This window comes from Anguilla rostrata, chromosome 10 (genome assembly GCF_018555375.3).
Source record: "Anguilla rostrata isolate EN2019 chromosome 10, ASM1855537v3, whole genome shotgun sequence".
Taxonomy (NCBI): Eukaryota; Metazoa; Chordata; class Actinopteri; order Anguilliformes; family Anguillidae; genus Anguilla; species Anguilla rostrata.
Window position 1 is genome coordinate 32,625,147 of NC_057942.1, and position 23,339 is coordinate 32,648,485.

At 45.3% G+C, this 23,339-nt stretch overlaps 1 protein-coding gene across 8 annotated transcripts in view; it reads right to left on the bottom strand.

The window, feature by feature from the left end:
- Positions 1-22,609, bottom strand: part of rtkna (rhotekin a) — a 73,765-nt gene extending 51,156 nt beyond the window's left edge. Inside the window, exons 1-2 of one of the 8 annotated variants that reach the window (XM_064296567.1) lie at positions 3,117-3,133; positions 1,160-1,766 (exon numbers count right to left, since the gene is read on the bottom strand). In XM_064296567.1, the coding sequence (XP_064152637.1) occupies positions 1,160-1,255 (96 nt within the window). In that variant the 5' untranslated portion in view covers positions 1,256-1,766; positions 3,117-3,133. Of the gene's footprint in view, positions 1-1,159; positions 3,051-3,116; positions 3,134-22,079 lie in introns of those variants that run through there. The other 7 variants (XM_064296566.1, XM_064296565.1, XM_064296563.1 and 4 more) reach the window with 7 other exon arrangements.
- Positions 22,610-23,339: the final 730 nt, after the last annotated feature.

The window sequence follows — 23,339 nt, forward strand, 5'->3', positions numbered from 1 at the left end:
AAGAGTGAGACACTAGGAAATGCTTTGATATTCTCAGTAGCATTCCCAAAGACCATGTGTCTCATTTTCACTCCTCCAAAAACTGAAGATTTTGGCCTCTTCCTCCACCTCTCAAAGATGCAGGAGCTGGCTCTGCCCTTCTGGAAGACTGAATCACTTGAATAATGCATAAGACTCTGTGTTTTCCGTATAAACAATTTCCACATCTACAGCACGAAATTTGCTGCCTCAAACAACCTCAATCACTCTAGCTCTGGAGTTGCAGACAAACTTTTAACTGGCGACCTTCACTTCAGAAAGCACATGCTTGCAAAATGCAAATGTCCATTTAAAAATCGGACTCCCGTTTTTTAATTTGCATATGGTCAAAGGCTTTACTGCACTCAATAAGGTGTTATGTGTAACACACAGCAGACTGATGTTGTGTTCTAGACCTCATTTAGGATTTTATCAGTGTGAAGTAGATGAGACAGAATGAGAGAGGGAGAGAGAAAGAGAGAGAGAGAGAAAGAGATTATACATACGTGTGTGAGTGCGTGTGTATGTATTTATAATATCACCTTGTTATGTTACTTTTCTTTATCGGATGTTTCATATGTTCTTTGCCATGCTTCGGCAATACAGATTCAACTTCTGTCATGCCAATAAAGCACTTTGAATTGAAGAGAGAGAGACAGAGAAGGAGGGCACAGTGAGTGAATGATGTTGTTTACCATTACGATGCACTACAGACTTGGCCACATATGGCGACCACACCAGATCACGCCTGACCCATGCTTCCCCTACATTGCTCAGCCCTGTTTTCCCGCATGCATGCAGATAGAGCTGCAAGGGTGCCTGGCGAAGACGGCTGCGCTGGTGGTGGCATGCGTAACGGAGCAGTGGGAACTCTGGGTGAGGACCGGACTGTACAGAATGACAGCGCCACACGAAGGTCCCAGCCAAATACGCACAATGTCATCCCTCTGAGATTCTGCGCCCCTTTTGGTCACACGTGACTCTTCTCTCTCACACAGTCACACACATACACACCAAAACTTTGTGTCAGTGGGTGAAACTACTCTGGCCACTTTACCTAGTACTGAGGGTAGAGGGGTCTGGAGAACATATTTTCCACAAAAACTCACAGAGAGAACTGTAATCTCAAAGGACTCATTACCTGTAAACTCAGCGCGATCTGCCGGATGTACATCATATTAAGATCCTCCAGGATTCGCAGTTTGTCCTCCATTTCTGCTGATCTGTCAACTGGCATCCCTCGACGAGAAGTCCAGTGATCAGAAAGTTTTACTTGCAGCAGGATTTTCCCCACTTTACCAGTTATTCGATCAGAACAGAGATATTACATCGAAAATGAAAGAAATCCATTACGACAAATCAATATCTCAATCCAGGGCAACAATTTTGAAATCCAGCTTCTTCTTTTAATCCATGTAAAACTGTATTGATGTATGATAAAAACCAAATCGAATCGTTGAAAATGATTACAGGAACTGACAGCAACAAAAACGATACTTCCCCTTCAGTAGTGTCCCATCAGACTTCCGAACGATTTCCAAGCAGCTTAGAGCTTCAACCTGCAACTACTGCACATGGCTTGTCCCGAAAGAGGCGAAGGCGCATTAAATGACTCTTCTTCATTCAAGGAAAACTTCGTGTGGTCACAGTATTCCTAATAATCACTTCCCAAATCCATACTCTGGCTTCTCTTTTCAACCTCGGAAAAATACGCTTCTAAAACGTCCACACTCCTCTCCCTTCAGCGACTGTTGGGATAAATTAAAAAAAAACGTATTTTGTTGTTGTTCATTTAATTCTTCGCTTTGTGTCGTTTCGTCCTGATATGAGTGCCGTCTGACCGCTCTGGCTAGACCTCATCACAAAAGGGTATCGCCTCCGCTGCAGCGTACAACCACCCCACTGTGCTCCCTATTAGTTCCTGCAGCTGAGACAGGACGGTCAATTAACCCATACAACTCGCGTCTTGTAACGGAGCATTTAAAACGAGACAACTAAACTACATAAAAGGGAGACCAGACTACACGCCCTTCAAACCACCAAATAAGAAATGCCAGACAATTATAGAAGCACTACTGTTACGCAGGACAGAGTGTTATTCCTGTTCCTCCCCGAAACACTGAAATTAAAATACCGAGTTAGATCTTATAAGTAGCCTACTGTCAGACAGGGCATTATCACGGTCCTAAATATTTTTAAAAAACGTGACTAAAGTGCAGTAAGAAACTGCTTTCAAAAATACAATTAAGATAGTTTAAAAGTTTATTTTGAGAATGTGCTATTTAGCTCGTAATCGTTGCATTTAAACAAATCGTGCTATTTAATAAGCAATGACATATTTTAACGAAATATCGCAGAATGTAAGTAAAAGGGTATATTTCATATTTTAATAACCAATCGATATTTCATAAATTAATATCCACTTGCAACTTACACAGAAGCTGTTCCAATCGCCCAGTTGACAACTCTTACGAGTATGCGCGCTAGTCTCCGTTCACTGCAGCTGTAAAGTAACTATTAACTCGAGGAAACAATGAAGCCATCTGTTTCGGATTAAAAATCGAAAAGGTGTACATTAAATCACGAAGAGATGTACACTACAAAAGGATCTCGCTTTACATTTTTGACAACTGACTTCCCAGGGTAGTCTGCAGTTTAAAGCGGGGAGGTAGGCTACAAAGAGGGCAACACCTACCACCGCTATAACTGGTTTAACACAGAACTATTTCCATCCGACTCAAAACCAACCGCACATTTAAGATACACTTCTTTGGTGTTCGCAAATCGATTTTACCGAATGAACGCCTCTTCGGACTGACAGCAGTCCATGTGCCCACCAGAAATAACGGTCTTTCATCCTCCCTCAATAATTTATATTGAACACGAGTCTGGCAAGCCCTGCCCGTTTAGTGATCACTGTGCAAGCGGGGGGAGCCAGTCATCAATCTGAGAGGTCAAGCAACGCACGGGACAGAAGGCAAAATGCCCAGCTGTATACAATACCTCTTTACAAATCAGGAAATTTAATCTAAAGTCGGATAATAGGCCAATAAAAAAAGATTAGATTAACAAACAGGGCGAATTGTATACAGACGCACCTTACATGTCGCGGGGTCCCAGCTGTGACTCGTTTTAAAAAGAAGATCTCCATAATATATCCCCCCTGCTGGTTGACATCTTCACTCTCGCGGGGATGTGATAGGCTACATTATGAATAATTAAACTTGGACCACAATCTGGGTCAAACAACTTCACTAAGGGAGAGTGAATTGGCTAAATACCGTCAGAGATACTAGTTAGAAAAAGACTGAACAGGCAGTCTGCAAACTACAATTAGTAAATGTAGGCTTCAACAGAGTTCATCAACCAGCGTTCCAAAAAAAAAAAAAAGATTCCAAATATTCCCATCTGTTCAGTGTGCATAATCTAACAATTTTTCCACCATTTTCCACCAGCTGTCGAGAAAGCCTTGTCCAATCGCTCTGCTACGTCTGAATCTCGATCCAAACTGTATTTATAGCCTTCCTGTGCGCTGGATTATACTGCTGAAAGATACAATCCAAGAGCCACTGGGTCGTAAAATTCGCTTTTCTGCCAACATATCTTTCGTCTGATTATCAGTCATTTCTCTGTATTTTCTACAGCAGCTTCTCTCGCAAAAATGGACTTTACCATTTTAAATTAATTAGGAATTACACTGAAATTATTATTTTCTATTTTCTGTTCAGACCAGTATACTGTGTGTGTGTGTGTGTGTGCGCGTGCATGTGTGCATGTGTGTGCGTGTGTGTGTTTGAGAATCCCACATTTTCAATAGCTCAGTCGCAAGGAGCCACTGGACATTTCAGGAAAACCAACCCGAAAGTGGGGCTATTAAACACATGCTGTTTCCCAAAACACACATTCCTCGTATGTTCCCGCACCGAGAGAACCGCGAATTCGACACAACTCTAAAAGCTGTAAAACCCAGATGACAAAGGAAAACAAACATTACGCGCACACATGCGTACCAGCGACCCCCCTGACATCGCCACAAGCAAACGGAGATCGGGTCAAAAGCTTTTAGGGGTTTTTTCCGCAAGAAGCCTCCTCCGTCCTTGAGTTTAAATCACCGTCAAATTTCAGAGCAGGAACTATGCAGTGGATAGGTAAAAAAAGGCAGATTTGTGATCCTTTTGGGTTGTCAGAGGTGGGAAGAGGGCAAGAAATGTCAGAAGAGTGTGCACTAAGGGAGAGGTTTTCATTGTTTATGAAAATAGTTGGTGGCTTGACTAGCTGACTCCCTTCAATGTAGGTCAGTACGCCAGGGCAGAATTCTGTCTCCGAGCCAGGAGACACCAGGGAACTTTTCTAAAAAACTAAAATAAATAAATAAATAAATAAATGGTTGGTTTTCTCCCATCTTGTCCACAGATTAACCCTTTAAGCTGTAAGATCACAAATATGTGATTAGAATGTTCTTAACTGAAGGTTCTAACACTGATGTAACAATCACCACTGGTAATAGGAAGCAACAAAGTTCTAGAACACTGACCATGAATTCTGAAAAAAAAAAACATTGAAAAAAAACCTCCTGTTCAAACCTTCTGTTTAAAGTTCTGTCAAAGCTGCCTCTAGTTTGCGCCTTATCTCATAACATGAGCTTTTATGAGTAGCTGCACAATGGATTTGGAAGAAAATGTGATGATCTAGAAGCACACACGTATTGCCATCACCAACACAACATGAAGCACTAACAAAGCCAGTCATGTATGAACCTGGCATGACAGTAAGATCAGGAAAACTTCTCCAAAGGCAAAACAGGGTGTGAGACAGGTTTTAAGCAAATGTTAAAATGAGTAGGAATGGCAGTTGGTTTGGTTTGCATTTTTACCAGTTCCAGTTTCGGAGCACTGCAGGTTTTAAATAGAGTCAAATGCACACAGTCCACTGAGGTGTTAACAGCCTCTAACTGGCCAAAAACCTAGTCCTTGCATAAGAATTACTTCTGAGAAGGGCTACATACAAAATAGATGTGCCTGAGAAGGGCTACATATGAAATAAAGATTCACCCCATGTGGAGGTTTGACTAACAAAGGGAAATAAAAGACAAAGTGACAAAAACTTAACAGACAATTTAAGAGAAGAACCCTAAGGTGGTTGGGCTGGGCATTCAGGAAGACTGGAGCCAAGAGGACAGTTGGATTCATTTCACCTCAGGGCACAGAACAACTCCCAAGAGGAGAGAAAACACAGGCCATTATGTGACTGGAGATCAGAATATTCGAGGCAAATCAAACAAAAACAAGAAAATAAACCTTTAAAAAAAGAGATGTTACACTGCCAATGTTAAAGTCCAATTGCTTAAATTATTATCTCTAAACAGGAGGAAGACACAGGGCATGACCCTTTGAGCCTCTAACAGTAACATTAATCAGACTGCTATTCTCAGAGTACAATCCGGCAATTGCATAAGAAATCCCAACCGATCGGCAATCCTAACACTGCTTCCCAGCTGGTTCTTGATCAGACCTACAGCAACATATGGAACCATTTCCTGCCCCGTCTATAGTACCAAAATAGAAAAGAAAAATGACAGGCAGCTCAAAAGGAACTGAGCTACAGGCACGATATACAGCTGTGGATCCACCTGGGCAGAGTGAAAGAGCGAGCACACACACACACACACACACACACACACACACACACACACACTAGTAGTTGCAGGCAGGAAGGGGGATTGAGAACAAGAGATAGCTCCTTGGGGCCAGCCCTGCAGCTCTGTCTGAATGGAACTGCAGGCCAAACAGCACAGGGCAGGCCCTCAGGAGGCCCCAAAACCACAACAAAGGAACGAGCTGTCATTAGTCCATCTGCAAACCGAGCCCCAGCCACCCAGAGGAGCAGTGTGCAAGGGCCCACTCCCGCACTCACACGGAGGAGAACTGCACAAAACAAGCAAAGAGACAGAGATAGAGAGAGAAAGAAAGAGAGAGAGAGAGAGAGAGAGAGAAAGAGAGAGCAAGACTTTCAAGAGCCACTGAGATTGACAGAAGATAAGTCCTCCCTGAATCTCAGCCTCCCAGAGTTTCAGGCTCAGAGAAATTCAGGTGAAGCGGAGGACCTCCGCAGCTGTGATTCACTGCGCTGTTTGTCAGGCGCGTTCCGCACGACGCCTCATTTTGTCTCGTGTCATTAGCGCCGTGAAACCAGATGGCGGCCTACGGAAAATCCCCGCGAGGCGGGACGCCCCCCTCGTCTGGAACAACCACCGAATAAATACCGAATAAATTCTGCGGCGCCTCGGGCCGGTACCAGACACGGAGACGCAGTTCCGCTCGTGGCCTGAAGGGGCAAACTCCCCCACCAGGCTCTGCGGGAGTGAGTGAGCAGGCAATAAAGCGGAGACACATGGTGGGTTGGAGCGGCAGAGGGCTCTTGGTCTTATCGCAGGCACTCATACAAGATAAAAATGAGAAGCAGGTGGCTGCTCTGAATCATGACAACAGCATCCAGGAAGAAGGGGCGGGAGCAAGGGTGTAACTTATGGGGGGGGGGGGGTAGGGGGGTTCCCTTTGAGTTGGAGCTAGACCCAAGCTGCAGCATTGGGACTGACACACCTACACCGGCAAACCAGCACCGGGAAGTATGGAGAAGCACAGAGGAATGCGCAACGTGATGATTGGCTAATCGGGAGTGATGTAAGCCCTGGAGTAGTCTAGTCAGTCTATATGCCCCCGCGGGGTCCTCCTTGCATGTGTCTGAGGGTTGTGAGTCATAAGGATTGGCAGCGTCACTCTGTCTGAGCGTTAGAGCTGACAGGATCCCACGTGCGCTCTGACATCACCGTTTCCTCACGCGCTCACTCATCCTAAACTCAGCACTGCCCTGTCTGCTTATAATCCGCCACGCCCCCCCCCCCCCACCCAACACCTCCAGTCCTCCAGTCCTTGAGCTTTCTCAACTCACCACTTTCAAATAACCCGTCATCAGTGTTCAGTCTGAACATGGAAAGGACATTCACATACAAGGAAACAGCATACAGATAATTGTGTATTCCAGTTTGGTCTTTGGGTAGAAATGTTCTGATTCGGCTGACCTCGTTTCCAGAGGTGGAAAGTCCAGGGGTCAGAAAGCCCTGCCATGTGTTTCTTCAACCCATGAACTCAGCCAGCTGATTTCACTAATTAGTTCCACCTCCTGGCTGAAGAATTGTGCTATTCAGCAAATCCAGGTGATTGGAACAAAATCTTTTACTCTCTGAACCTGGATTTTCCATCTTTGCTTCTTTCTATGAAGTCCACTGAATGCCAGGGATTTGCCTGGTTCACTTTATAGGACACCACCCCAGGTACTTGACAAAGAATATCATCCTGTCCAGATATTAGTAATAGCTTACATTCCCATTGTCATCTAAGGATGACTACACATAATCCATGAACATCTAAGATGATTGTGTGTGTAAAGTACATAATGACTCACTGACAGCTTGCTACCTCTCCAACAGAGTATGTCAGTACTGACACAAGAGCTCCCTCTCGTGGACACTGTTTGAGCAGCACTAAAAAAGAGATCAATTTGCCACTCCTTTATCAAAAGCCATTTCTTGTGTGAAACCCAGTGAATTCGCCCATGTTTTGTTTAGCAGTGCACTGATGCATCAAGGGTGTAGCATTGGCTTTATCTATGCCAACCACAACAAAAGGGCTATTGTGTAAAGTAGTCCTGGTAAATTAGCCCAGCACCGCTGACAGATATGCACAGCCACACTTCCCCTGGTCCGCCTTAGCTGTTTCAGAACTGTTCTGCAATATGGCTGTCTGTATTTCAGCTTTGAATTGATTCTCAACTCCTTCCATTAACTGAAGATCTGGGTACAGGAGAGGTAAGTAAAAGTTGAGTGGCTGACATGTTATAGTATAAACTATCAAAGATATGCCCTAACAAAGTATTGCCCCTTTGAGTTTTTTTTTTCTTCAAAATTCTAAATCAGCCTTCTAAAATCTGTTGTTTTTAGTCACCAGTAGTACTTGTTACATCAGCATTAGAATGTTCAGTTAAGAACATTCTAATCACAGATGTGTGATCTTATACCTTAAAGGGTTAATACACTTTCTGATGATGGTATTTTACTGGGTAAACATGTCTACTTCCCCCCTTGCCTGGGATCAGGGCCAATCTGGGCCGGGGAGTGTACAGCTGGCCTGGCTGGGTAATTTGCAACAGAAAAGCTACCGGATAATTTCGATGCCAGCTGATCTACGTACAAACAGGGTGGATCGGCGGAAAAAGATCATGTTTGGCTAGCGGTTGACACCATGTTCTGTGTTCTAAGGTGGAAGCAGTCTCTCTGCAGGAAAAGCACAAGGCCGTTCTAGTGTCCGATTCCCAAACCGAATGTCCTTGTCCCGGAACTCCGCTATTTATAAACCTACAGAAAACTTCAGTAGCAGCAGCGGCAGCAGCAGCACCTGGAGCGGAGGCACGTGGGTGTAATACCTAGATGAACCAGCAGAGGGACATTATACCAGGACCACTTTTCATGCTGCCGTGTACACACACACCCAATTGTCAAACAACCCAATATTAAAATGGTGAAAAGGTATTATGAAATCCACCATTCGTATGCTGAAAATGGGTACTCACTACATTCCACAGTGGGCCTGGATCTCCATAAACTCATGATTTATAACCACACAGTGGGTCTGGATCTCTATAAAATCGTGATTTAGAACCATACAGTGCACTGAACTGTAGGCCACACCTATTTCTAAACACAAATGTGCTTATCCTCGTTCATGGAAAGAACTAATGTAGTGATTATCCTTTTGAATCCTCCATGTGTGCCCTTACGGTTAGGTATTTCCATAAATAACGATGATAAGTGCATGTGTGTTTTAAAATAGGTGTCCTACAGTTAAGTTCACTGTGTGGTCACGATTTTACGGAGATCCAGACCCACTGTGGGGTGTAGTGGGTACCCATTGTCAGCATATGAATTATGGATTTAATTACACCTTTTTACCATGTCAACCGTGGATTTTTGCACAATCGGGTGACAGGCAGAACCAACCCTGGTCCTGGAGCCACACAATGTGCTGGATTTGCTGTCACTCGGAACTTATTTGATCAAGTAAAGCAGTTAGTTACACAGTTAATTCACCTCACCTGGTTTCTTGGGTCAAAATTAAATAATGGCAAATATTTTTAATAAATGGAGATCACCGCTTGGAGGGGTGCACCACAGCATCCCACAGGTAGGAGCAGAAAATTGCAAAAGTAAGTTTGTGCTGACAGTTTTCACAGAACAACATATCGACTACTTCTAATAGACATGCCAGCAAATGTCCAATCATGAAGTACCTACTCCTCTAGACTCCGCCCTGCTGTATTTCCATTGGTCGAGAGACCTCAGTCTGGCAATAAACAGTTCAGAGGGGGCAAAGGTGTAAACGTGTGTGCTGACCGATGCTAGTTGGACAACCAGACGGTAATTAGCACTATCCCTGTAGCACTCTGGTCAACCCCTCCACTCAAGCATTCCACGCTAGCCGGAGGCCTCTGGGTTCAAACAAAGGGGAGGGAGGCCAGATGGCTGTAAACGAAACAAGAACTGTTGTCTGAACTGGTCACAAAGCAGTTTCCACTGTGCATGCTGCTAGCTCTCCCACTGGTTGCACAGCACAAGGCCTGGTAATGCCTTGCTTTCATAATGAACAATCATGGTTGCAGCTGCATGACCTTGGGGGATATACAGACCTGCTTTGTTGAACTAGGGCAAGACCACCACCCCCCACCCCCCACCAGTGCTGACATGACCTGTTCCACAGAGACATGTTTACATACAGCGGGATAGACCATGTGACAAAACCAGGGTTGTGGAGCTGGGGATGAGTGAAGGTGAAGGGAAGAGGTGAAGGGGTTATTCTAGGATGCCAAAAATGGCAAACTGAGCGGTAAAGAGACACAAATGCCAGAACAAAAAAAGAATGAGACTAAGGTTATCACAAGACCCTGTGATTACATCACTGGCAATGAGCTGGAGAGGCCTTGGGGGGAATTTCACAAAAAGGACATGACATCATTGTTTGCCATTCTCTCCTCCCTTCAGGGTGAGACTGCCACCCTCCCCCAGGAAGACTCCAATAACAACGCCCAGAGTTGGGCTCGGTTGATACAGGCCAGTGGGCAGGCAGTTAGTCATTCAGAGAGAGCGCTGGGGGGCCTCCAGGTGAAGAACAAGCTCTTTGTTCGGTAAAGCAGGGGGACAGAGATCGAAACTGCGGAACCGAAATTCCAGCACGGGTGACGTAAGAGGAGAGGCCATACCTGGCACTGATTCCAATGGCTTCATTCTGATGGCTTAGTGACCCGCTAAATTCCAGGATGTTTATGAACCGTCCCGGTGAATTAGCAGGTTAAAGTTAGGTTACAGTAGCCCGCTGGACACGGACCAGTGGCAGTGCTAGGCCAATTTATTTTAGACCACAGGTAAATCAAGGTTATGTTCAGGTGAGAATGTGTGCAATGCAATGTTTTACTCCCCCCCATGAGCCTACTTGAAGATTTAATTTAAAGAAGTCGTACAGGCAACAGTGCAGTGCTGAAGTCCTCTTGCTGCAGAAGGACAAAGTGAAGCAGAATAAAGGCGCTGGATCCCAGGTGTGTGCATCTGAGATAATGGTACTAAAAAGCAACAGTGAGACTGGAAATTAATTCCACACAAATGCAGGTCATACAGTAACAACTCTAACAATGTGTCAGCATGTTTAGTAGACAGAGTGAACACAAAACAAGAAACTGAAAAAAGTGGTCTTTTAGCCTTTTGAAAAGTAGGTTTCTTTGGAAGAATATTCTTTGGAAAGTTCTAAGTCAGGGTTTTAGAACTCCATTGCTGTCAATTACCAGTAGTGATTGTGACATCAGCATTAGAATGTTCAGTTAAGAACATTCTAATCACATATTTATTTGTGATCTTGCACCTTAAAGGGTTAAAGTTGCTGTCTGTTGCCATGTACAGCAGCCAGACAGTGTTTACCTGCTTCAGTCTAGAAGTGGCCAGTTAATGTGTTACCTTTTTGGATGTGTGTGGCAGGACATAGCAGAGAGGTTTACTGACCCTGAAGAGCTGACACACCTGATAAAATAATAAAATCAAACTTAATTTAATATGACTCGCCTCACGCAATCTAAGGCAATCTAATCACTGTGCAGTTGCTAAAGGAAAGTGGTCCATTCAAGAATGAGTCAGAACCCTGTGGCATGGTCTACACAAGCTGTGTGTGCTCGTGCGTGCTGTAAGATATTCCAGGAAACGCGCAGAGTGTCCGGAACCAGCCACGCTGAAATAAGCTCTCTGTCCTTGACTGAGCTGTTATCAGCCCCTCAAAGGCATCAAGCAGAGCTTCCCTTTCCCGCCATCACAGCTGTGAAACGCACCTGCGGTATCTTCAGCGGGAGAGCCAAGCACGAGCCGAGAGGCGTAATCGCCGGCTGTTTAATCGCCTTTCACGCTGCAACACTTTCCAGTGAACTGCAATCGCATCTGTAACGGTACAGCTTCGCTTACGTTGTTGAACTCCATCCCCCAGCAGCCACCTGCTGGTTGAACGGCTAACGAGGAAGAGCTGGCCAGTCAAACATTAACAAACACCAGACATTCCTCGTTCGCGCTGAGGTTTAACCTCCTGAAGAGAGGTGAGAGAGCCAGAGCAGCACAAGGTTACACTTTCGCTAGCCTGGAGCAACCTGCCGGAACATTCCTCCGGTGAGCTACGGCCATTGTTGTTTCTGGATTAACTGTCAGTGTAAAATCCACACGCAGACAAGAAAATAGCACCCTGCGGCGCTCGTTTCTTCCGAGGGAGAGATAAAAACGTACCATGGGAGGCCTACATGCGCCGATAAAGCTAAAATTAAAGGCACTTTCCACAAAGCACTGTAAACAAGCAGTTTGTGAGCAGGTTTAATGTGCTGCCTTGCCTAGCCTTACAGTACCCCTACCATAGGAGAAAAGGACTGTGTAACAGACAAACAGACAGACCACACAGATAGTCGTGTATCCCTAGTACTGGTTAAAACAAACCTTGTCTGTGACACTGTTTTGGCATTCAGAGCACTGATGAAAGCCCAGTGTCATAAACTTAACCGCCCTAATCTATTTTCTGCACTTTGTATATGGGCACCAATTAGGCCTACTGCTGCGTGTAAGACAAATTCTTTTGACATGACGTTCAGCACAATGATACGTTCTCTCTTTGTAACAGTGAGTGTGAGTTCTTTACACATTGGGTTTTAGGCTTTGGTTACATCCAGTGAGACACTTGAGCCTTAAACGTCTAAAACATCACACACTCCACACCCCGGAGGCAGCCCACTCCAAGGGTTCATTCCAATCACTTATTTTATCAGTCCTCGTCTCCTTGGTCCTCATGTGACCCAGAAATCAGTCGAGGTCCGTCATCCTTTAAAGCGAGGAGGCTCCTGGAGGAGACTTGAGAGAGGATACACAAGTGCAGCCTTTGCGGAAGTCTTTTTTTGGAACACGTAATTATAAATGGTGCACCTGCGGATCCACTTTTCCACATCTGCCACATCTGTAACTGACATCGCTTCAAGCTGATGCTTCACTGAGCAAGAACATTTTCCATTTGCCTCATGCATGCTGCCTCGATTCCTTCGTCCTCGTATCTCATCCTTGCATCTCTAACTTGCGTTCTCCGTCGGGTTGAGAAAAGGAGCGTGGAAAAGATGCAAGGATTTAAAATAAGCAATTTGAATGAGCCCCAAGTCTGCACGACCCCCCACCCCCCACCAACAACTGATCCAGGATCAGTGCACCCCAAAAACTAGATAACTTAGAGTAAGAAGGTGGATGCTGTAGAGCAGTTCTAGAATCATCCATGCTAGAGGAAAGAATAAACCCCACCATTGTAGCTGAAAATGTGCTGTGGAAAGCTTGAATTCAGTGGTTCCCTTTTATGACATCACAAATCACTGTTGTTCATTAAGTTGTAGCTGAAATGCATTTTGGTACCATGTGTTTTAGATTGCATGGACTAAAAATACACAGAATAAAAAGGAGGCCAGAACAATTTTTAAAAATAAATCCAGTTGCAGTATCATTCTAAAAGTTAATCATCACCAAAGGTGCCAAGACCTGAAAACCAGAACACAGACAGAATAGCAAGTAGGAATACATTAACAACACTTTCTACAGCTGTCCAGGCAAGCGCAGTACAAGATCTTATCTGCAGAGCAGCTAATCATCTAAACTGTATCTTTCAGGATTATTACATTTACAAGCCTTTTTACTCAGAGGCCCCGAGGGAAAATGTTCACCGCAGCAGGTGGAATTGATCTTACAGTATTTCTCTGGAAGTAAGCCCGAGTCATGCCTGTATCCCACAGCATTGATGGAAACACAGCGTAGGCAGAACACGGAGGGCTACAGTCAAGCACACGTGTAGCAAGCCGCAGCACTGTTTCTATATTAGCAAGAACTTTCATTCTCCGCTGGTGCATCACCGCTGCCCCAACGTGCAGAGAAGCACTCCAGCAGAACAATATCTGCCTGCAGATAGAGCTGCAACACCCAAGAGAACAGTCCACTTACACCAGGCCTGGCCATTGCCAGTCAGCAATGCAGGACCAGCTGAAAAGGTGAAAGCCACATCTCAGTTAGCGTCTACAGCAAATATCTTCTTCTTGTGTTCGGGCAGCCTCAATGGACCCGTGTTACATAAACAAGTAACGCCCGGCTACCTCAATGTGACATCACTGTGGCACGAAAAATCCCTGTGGTATGGGCTACTACATTACTGTAAGCTGCAGTAAGTGCTCATGACAGCGCAATGTTTAGACTATGAGTCTGAGCCCTGGACCAGTTTGCCATTAAGAACGTGTGGCCAGCGCATTCTGGCCTCTGCATCTGCAACCAGCAACGCAAATGTGCAAACAAACGCAAGCGTCTGTTTCATTCAGAACTACAAGGGAAACCGTAACTGAAAGAGGGAGAGAAAGAAAGAGAGAGTGTGTGTGTGTGTTTGTGTGTGTGTGTGTGTGTGTGTGTGTATATGTGAGTGTGTGTGCAAGTGTATGCGCGCACAAGTGTGTATGTGTGTGAGTGAGCGAGTGAGTGAATGTCTGTGTGTTTGTCAGTTAGCATGGACAGCAGACGGTAGGTCAAGAGGAAATAAAAAAAGCCAGACAGATTGTGAGGCATCGTCTCAGCGACTATCGCCAGTCCAAATGGAAAAATCTTTATTGTGTCTCACGCCACTCCACCATGCTAGAGAAAAACACAACTGATAGCAATCTATAAAAAAAAAACAATACAAATCAAGAGGGGAAAAGCAGATCAGTTTAGCGTGAAGTGAAGAAAAATGAGCAGCACACAAGACTACTAATGCTACCAGCATGGCATGATACGGAAAACATTCTTAAAACCATGTCATACATTAAAATTACAAAGGCTATGTAACATTAAACTAATACATTTTATGAGAATTATATTTCCACCCTCAGCCAGCAGCTACCTGCGAGAGGTCACGACCTCTGCTGTTACATCATCTCCCCCCAGGGAACGGGCCTGGTACTCTTCAGAATAAGCATCAGTGACCATTACAACCCCCCAACCTCCCTCCCCCCCGCCCCACAACCTCTCTGGACTTCCACTAACCCCCCCCCCCCACTCCCACCCCATGACCTCTCTGGACTTCCACTAACCCACCCTTCACCCCTCACCCAGCTTAACCTGAGGGGTCAGTGCACCTCAACAGACAGGGACAAAAGGTGTGTGCCGCACTTTTGGTTTTAATCTGAGAAGACGTGGGGCCGCAGGACATGGAAAGCAAAGCCATGGCTTGCACTTTTTAGAATTTGGACAGCTTCAATACAATCGATACTGCCAGTGAATCACAGGAGCTGCCCTGGGGCTGACATCTCATCTCTTTGAGTAGATATGAATTGTGAGGAATCTGCAATGAACCACATACGGCTTTCTAAAGGATCGTTTTCCGGAAAAAAATCATCTGAACCTTTCCTCTAAACCATCTCCCATTCAAGCTTTCTCATTTCCCTTTTTCTAATCCATTTGGTAAACAAACAGCAGGAGACAGCTGAATCCCACCTCTCGTGTGTGTGTGTGTGTGTTTGTGTGTGCGTGCACGCACGTGCGTGTGTGCTTATTTTCCAAAACCTCAGACTAAGCAGCTGTGATGACTGATCTCCATCTTTAATTCTCCCGTCTGTTTTGCTCAGCTGCATTACCTCAAAATTAATTACTGCGAACAATACCCAATCTCAGACCCTGTTTAAAAGACTGATGTTTGCACACTGTGATACAAGCAGTTATCAGAGCCTCCATCTGCCGGCCAGAACAGCCTGCAGTCTCAGTGAAGTTCTCCCTGGTTCAGTAGCAGGTAGAAGGGGCTGAAGTCTCAGTGAAGTTCTTCCTGGTTCAGCAGGTAGAAAGGGCTGAAGTCTCAGTGAAGTTCTTCCTGGTTCAGCAGCAGGTAGAAGGACCAGCAGCTTCTTCCTAAAGGCAGACTAATGTCCATGAGGCTGCTGCCGCCCATGGGCCATGGATGAGGCTTGAACGGGGATTTGGAAGATAACCAAGCAGCTGGACATCAAGCTCCGAACACCCCCTCTCTCTCCCTGTCCCTCTCTCGCTCCGTCCCTCTCCAACTCTCTCCCTCTCACTCCCCCCCTCTCATTGTGCTCTTCCAAAGAAGGGGGGCTGGAGGAGCCTCAATGGGTCTTTATAAAAATGTAACAAAATATTCTACCTTTTCAGAAAAGAAATACACCCTCCCTCTCTTTTGTCTTTGTCTCAATGTGTCTCTCTCCACATCTCAATTTCTCCCCCAGTCTTACCCACCCCCCCCCCACGCCCGCCCACCATTACCTCAGTCTTTCAGGAGTCCTCCTCACCAAAATCTCTCTCACTATTCGTCCGTCACCCTCCCTCCACTCTCACTTCCTCCATCCCACCTCCTCCTCATCTCAATTAGCTGGGTGCCTGTGGGCACAGTGCTTTAGGGACTCAGGGACACATTGGGAGCTTTGACACCCCTCTCAAAGCCACGATACCCCCCACCCACCCCCACCCCTGCGCAGGCTCTCTCTGAAGCCTTCCACCCCCCGCCCCCCATGTTGGCAGGGAATCAGTGCCACTGCGTGTGAGGTGGTGTGTGACCAGGGTGTCAAGTGGGGGTAACGGAGCCGAACACACAGCTGCCCTGTCAGGCAGGCACAAATGAAGATGTTCCATGGGGCTCTACCTCTGGGTCCGGCTCCACAGAGAGCCAGCCTGACTCTCTCTGTGGTACAGGGTGCCCTGCAGTTTGAACATGTCCGCTACCAAACTCTGCTACCACCCGCTTCACCGTGGCACACCGGGCCCTGGTCGCAGTCAATGTCGAAAGAAGGGAAATATTTAGTAGGGCTGCAGAGATCACTCTCTGGCCTCCACACGCAACTGCGGGATTACAAGTGTCAGCAGAACAGACGACATAAGGCAACAGCTTTTTCTCAAGGCTTGGTTTAGCTGTGGTCTGGACACAAGATTTCTTTCACAACATGACCATGAAGGGTGCTGGATAACACTTAAACTGTGCAGAACTGCCACGTTTAAGACAAGACAGATCGAGAGAGAGATGAAGAGATCATAGGAGATTGAGAAAGAGATAGAGGATGAAGAGAAGACCAAAAAGGGAAGGGACAGATTGTGAGACAGAGAGATTAATACTACATACATTACGATTGAGACGCTCTATCAGAGCAACGCACAAGTTTAATTAATTAAGATTAATTCTGAGAAACTGTGTGTGTGTGTGTGTGTGTGAGAGAGAGAGAGAGAAAGAGAAAGAGAGAGACAGAGCAGCCAATCCTTGCATGAACTATTCGTTTTTGAGGTTTTTTTCCCCTCCGATGCTCATTATAACACCTCACACACTACACAATTGCAGGATGTTGCCCTTGTTATTCGGGGGTTGAATAAAATCCTTGAATTGTTTTAGTCTTAGAAAAAAAAATGTCCACTGCATCTGTGTGCCTTCCGGTGTAACCGAGCGACAGCTACCAAAACTGTGTCCCGACACATTTCTGAACTAAAATGAACATACAGACACACGACCACAAGTAAACACAGACACACGGACACAGGCATGCACAGACACATGCATGCATGCATGCACACGTGTGCACTCACACACTCAGACACACATATAAATGTACACCATGTTGGCACATACACATCCCATCTCTCCACGTCTCACAGTGGAGATAGGTCTTGCATAACTGTAGATCTTCCAAAGTAAAATGAAGCTTCTGTCCTCTTAATTATGGTTGTGTGGAGTTTGTACTCATCTACTCTCATAACTCACAAGAGAAGGCCTCTGGACCAGCTACTGGACTGGATTTGCGTTTGGAATTTAATTTGCAATTGGATTTGGATTTGGATAGTGGTCGTGGAACTGTGCTTACTACCAGGTAACTGGTGGTCACATCCGGATGTACGCTTGATGACTATGCTGAATTACTGAAACCCTCACAGGAATAATAACATCAGAATACATGCAGTGTCTAGCCTAAGTCACCCAGGATAAGTCAAAGCCAAAGACTGAAGTGAATAATGAGCTGTTTGTTTGGACTAGCCCGCTGAGCAATTTCCCAAAGCTTCCCCTGAGCGCTCCGATGCTTCTTACCGGTCAGGGGGAAGCATTCACATTCCTCGAGAGCAACTTCCCCTGAGCCAGAGGTAAGAGCCCCTTCCTCTCCACCCCCATCGGAGTCGTTAAAGTGACCATGCTGGGCTTTTGGTGGGGTTTGGGGTGGGGGTTACACAAGTCCCGGAACCTATAGTCACACGGACTGGGGGAGAGATGGGGGAGCCATCCAAAACAGCAGTAAGGGAGAGGGAACGCTCACAGCATAGCAAAATGTGCAGCTACGCTGTCTGTCACATGGCAATGGGGTTAAACAAACAGCCTAGCCAACCCGCTAAGTCTTACCAAGCGCTCATCCCTGCCAAGGCAGCGCTAGGCTACATGCTAAAGCACCGCTTTCAGGCTGAGCGACTGCGCTCAAGCCCACACAGGACCACAAAAACATTCCTTCTGCTCACTACTTTGGGAAAGTTGGACGCGGAAATTCACCGGTTGAGAAACCCTGCAAGAGACGACAGGCAGAGCGTGAATCAACGCGCTGTAGTGTCTGACGGCGCACCTCGGTAGGCACGTCCGCTGGACAGATGGCGAGGAAACGGTCCTGAGGTTGCGTGGGTGGGTGGGCGTGCATCCTACATCACGTCCTGCCACCAGCTTTTTTTTTAAAGACTGGGTTTCCAGCGAGGGTTTTAATGGCTGGCGGAGGAGCCGACCCACCCCACAGCCTAAAAATAAAAATGGGAAACTGGGGCCTGTTCTTCTGCTTGCCTGTCCCATGTGATTCCACCAATCCCCAGGGCCAGTCTGACAACCAGAAACTTCACACCCACACCAGCCCAATAAAAGATGCTTAGACCCTATAATCTAAAGACAAATACTAATATTTAGAGACCGGCTACAAAAGATGGTGTACTCTTAAATAGAATCACTGGTGGGACTAGATCGCAGTGCATCAGGATAACAGCTGGCTGCCAGTAGCTAATTCACAATGCAGATGAGAGAGACAGAGACAGAGAGAGAGAGTTCACAAGGAAAATGCATTTAATAACATTCATGCTAAGTCAACTTTCCTCAGAAACAAACACGTGCACACACACATACACAAACACACAGAAATGTCCACTTGCAAACAGAAACTTAAAACTTTGAAATCTGAAAGAGATAGAGTGGAATGGACTAACAAAATCTTCCAGAAAGAACATGGAGTATTACTCCAGGCAGCACCAACTGACACACATCCTCTTTCTCTCCCTTGAAATCAGAAAACCACAAATTTTATCAACTTGACAGTCACGAGCAAGACGTTTCTTTATTGCATGGTGTATGTATAGGTCTGCGTCACATGGTGCCCAAATCAAACCACCCCTACTCCCACAGTACCAGGAGCGTGCCAACTTCCTCTTGGCCTTGTCAGGGGTCCCATCAGAACGTGACCCAAGTCCAGTCCAAGCCAGGTCAAGGTGCATGTGGTTGCATACACACAACATTTAAAAAGCATAACCAGTTCTGCGGTACAGCTAAATCTAGGCTAGCGTACACAGAATACGGCCGTCCTTTCCTGGTAACTGTATGCCTTTAGAAGCTCTGAACGCTTCGCAGAAAAGGCTGCAGGTCAAAAGAGGGGGTGACGTCAGCGCAGTTTATCAGCTGATCCAGTGAAAGCCGTGAGATTGTGAGAGCTTAGACTTGACTCTTAAGATATCATTAGCGGCTGGTGATTAGCGTCAAATAAAGGACCAATTAAACTTGTATGAGATTCTGGAGAATGTTCCAGTGTCTTACGGCATACCAAGTTTTGCGTCTTGTTGTTCCTGTTGCTTTCTTTAGTCGAAATGAGAACATCCAGCTCTTTAAATGTATGCTGAAAAGACAGCAAAAGAAGGTCGCAGCTTCTAATAATGATAACATATGAGAGCAAGTGACACCGTTTCTGTTGTTTCCTTAGATTGCATGGAAGCAAGCACACAAATAGACTAGCCCATTAGTAGCAATCTTTTACGTAAGTAACCAGTATAGAGAGAAATGCTACTACATTAATCCATACTGAACCAGGAAACAAATAGGACGCAAGGTATCAGCACCAGTCCACTCACTGAGAAGAAGCATACTCTTCAGAATTCCCACAACCCCATGACCGTCATCCTCTCACCAAATTCTCATGACATCATCATCGTACTAACTCACCAATACCATAATTTTGTTCAGCACTCTCCAGGATTAGCCAGCCTCATAGCGGCAAACCCCTTTACCACTCACATACATGCCTGCTGAAACACATAGTTCATTGTGGCCAGTAAAAGCATAGCATGCCCATCTCTCTTTCTCTCTTCATTTCTCTCTCTGGCATGTATGCATGCATGTACACACTCGCACAAGAATCAAAACCAAATTTTACAGGTAGTGCTTCAAATCAAATGTCAATAAATATTGAACAGTAATGTGCTCCAGTTGACGTTTGCATGCGTCACTGGGTTAAACAGATAAACAATTAGTCAAAGAAACACACACATACACACACAAAGCACAGATCAATACCATGCCTGTCCTATTCTCTGCATTACTCTTTGGCAACCTCTGACTGTTTGCACTGGGCTACATACACAATTCAAGCCAAGCTTTTTAACATATGATAGTCTGCAGTCTCATTCACATTTCCAACTCTCCACCCCCACTTCTCTCCAACATGAGATGGGTTTTAAATATGACCCGACACAAATAATAGCAACAAAACCAGAGCCAGCTACTGAAAACACAGTAGCAGCCATCGGTTCACAAAGTCGAACGGTCCTTGGCCCAGAACCCAAAGTACACACCACACTTCCGCAACGTGGCCTTCAACACACAGTCAGAAGGGGAGAGTTTCCGTCACATCCTTATTAATGTGCTACGAAAAAAAAATTAGAGGTCTGTAAAAAAAAAAAAAAAAAAAAACCTTCTGGAGGGGCCTGCGACTCTCAGACTACACCGGCTAATCACGTGCAGATGTCCTAACGAGACCGTTTCCACTGTACGCGCGACACGGCAAGAAGACGAACGCACTCGTCAATGGCCAAAGGAATGTTTTTTTTCCCACCTGCATGAGCTGAAGTGGCTAAGGGCTGTACAGCCAACGGGAAAATAATCAAGGGATCATGCAGTACATGACTTAAGAATATCCTCCGTACGCTGTAATTACTGGTTCCAGTTGCTTTGCCACGCCCACAAGTGAAACTGCTTTGCAGACGGGGGGCGCTGCGCACAGGGGACACTGTATTTAAAAGACTCAGTAAAGTACACCACGTTTTCATGTTATTTAGAAAATGTATCGCCAACCGCAGGAGAAACCCAAACCACACCCCGGTATAAAATTATATTCTGGGGCTCCCTCACAACTACAGTTATAACCACTGAAAGCCTAGCATAGTTCATGCCATGAAAAATGTTGATATCAAGGTGAATCAAAAGCAAGACTGCAGAAAGAAGAGTCATTGACATTTCAAAAAAGAAATCTGTCTACGTGCGTTATTGAACTAGACTATATGTGACGATATATTGCCATTCTGCAAATGTACCGCTTCCTCTACAAGGTAACTGACATATTGAGGTCACTGAAAACGGGAAGGCAAATGAATAGCCTATTTAATACGACTAAATGAACGTTTTAGTGAAAGGGACATGTGTCTCTTTATTACAAATAGCCTATGCTGTGTGCTGGCAATGTACCAATGAGGATGTTGATTTGATCCTCCCCACATTTTCAACTCTTGTTTGTAAACCGAATTGTTGTTTTTACACAACTGCAGTAGATGTTTTTGTTCTCTCTCTCTGAAGGGGAAATAATTACATCCTGGTCTTATGCAGTAAAACGAACACTAAATGGTTGTGAGGAAGTTTTCCAGTCCCCGTTGAATGTGTCCAACAGTACCATATCAAATGTCACAATGTGTCCAATTGCACCGTATCAAATGTCACAATAAATACATCAGACCTGGCGCCCCGAGTAGCGGCGGCGGCGAGGGCGGCTGGGGAGTGGGGGGGGGGGGGGGGGGGGGTATGTATGGGGTCACATAATACCTGCATTCAGGAAAACTTTGTTTCCAGAAAAAAAATTCAAAGCATACTTTACATAAATATATATTTGTACGTCCCAATTAAGTTTTTTAACTCACTATTTCTTGCTCGTTCGAGAAGGCATTTTCGCAAGCACAACGGATAAGCATTTGGATATGCATTTAGCCTATATTCCATGTGAAATCTGAAACTCAAAGACCTCCGCAAGTGAGGGCAATATTCTGCCAGAATTGTGTGCAAAACATTGTATGTCTCGACAGTGCATTGCAACGTTATTTAATTTGACAAACACCAAAACTGAAAATGCATCTTTGCAACTTAGCTAACGTAACGAGATAGCAAATGTTAATCAAAACTTACCTGTAGCGTATCGAAGAAAATGCTCCGTCTGAACTTCCCCCGCCGTATCTCCATTTCCATAGCAGAGCCCCTTGCTACAGTGGCTCTCGTAGTCTGATTTCGGCAAAACATTGTTATTTTCTGAGATTTGTGTAAAATAAAAGGTAAGCCTTAACCAGGAAGCTAATAATATTCCTCAGTACGCGTTGGGAGACGCTTCTTGATGCCGCTTGCCTACTAGCGATTTAGATAGCTCGATAATGCACTTAAAGAGGAAACAGTAGGCTAGTTAAACCAAACTAAATTACTTATCCGGACGTACAAATAGAACTACTGTCACGAATAATTCCTTTAAAACACGGAGAACGGTTAGTATATATCTCCCGTCCGACTGCTGCTCGCTGCAATTAATCACTGAGACAATATCCTACATATCGCTGTTCCCACTCACACATCCCCTGGAATGATTGAATTCCCAAGTGCCTGCCGAGAATCCCAGGACAGCAACCGCTAACTTTCCCAAAGCCTCCAGTGAGACCCCTATCGGTGGGCCGGGATATATTATTCCACTACTCTCTTCTGTCTGGCTGCCTCTGGCTATATCTGCGACAAAACCCCAGGGACCTGTAAGCTCTACCCACACGCGCGCGCGCACACACGCACGCACGCACAACAACAACAACAACATGAAACAAAAACAAAAACAAAAATGCAACAAACATAAGTTCTATATAGTCTATTAAGGAAATAATAACAAATAAAAATAGCATTTTTTTTACTTCACATATTACAAAAAGTGCCTACAGCATAGGTACGCAGTTTTACGCCATATTTTTGTTCTGTGACTATTTTTCGGTCTCTATATAAACAGAAGAAGAAGAAAAAAAGAAATCCCCTGCTGCATGTTGTGGACTATGCACAGCAGCATACAATCAGAAAAATCAGAAACCCCCAAAAACATGCAAGAGGCTTATGCTTCTCACAGTTGTTACACAGCAACAGTATAGTTGGCTTCCATTCTTTTTCTTGCAATCTCTATAACCACCTGCTCTTTGCACACTTGACGAAACACAGACGGATGTGTTGTAACAGGGAGACAGAGGGAATGGAGGCTTCAAATGCCACATATGGACTGAGTCACTGTGGCATCTTCATGCGTCCGTCGCGCAGTAAATATTCAACAACACCGGAAAGACGGCCACATTGCCCAGCCCTCATCCCAGGAATGCAAGAATTTGAGCAGCCTGCTTCCCAGAGCTGCACTGTGGCAGTATGGGTACA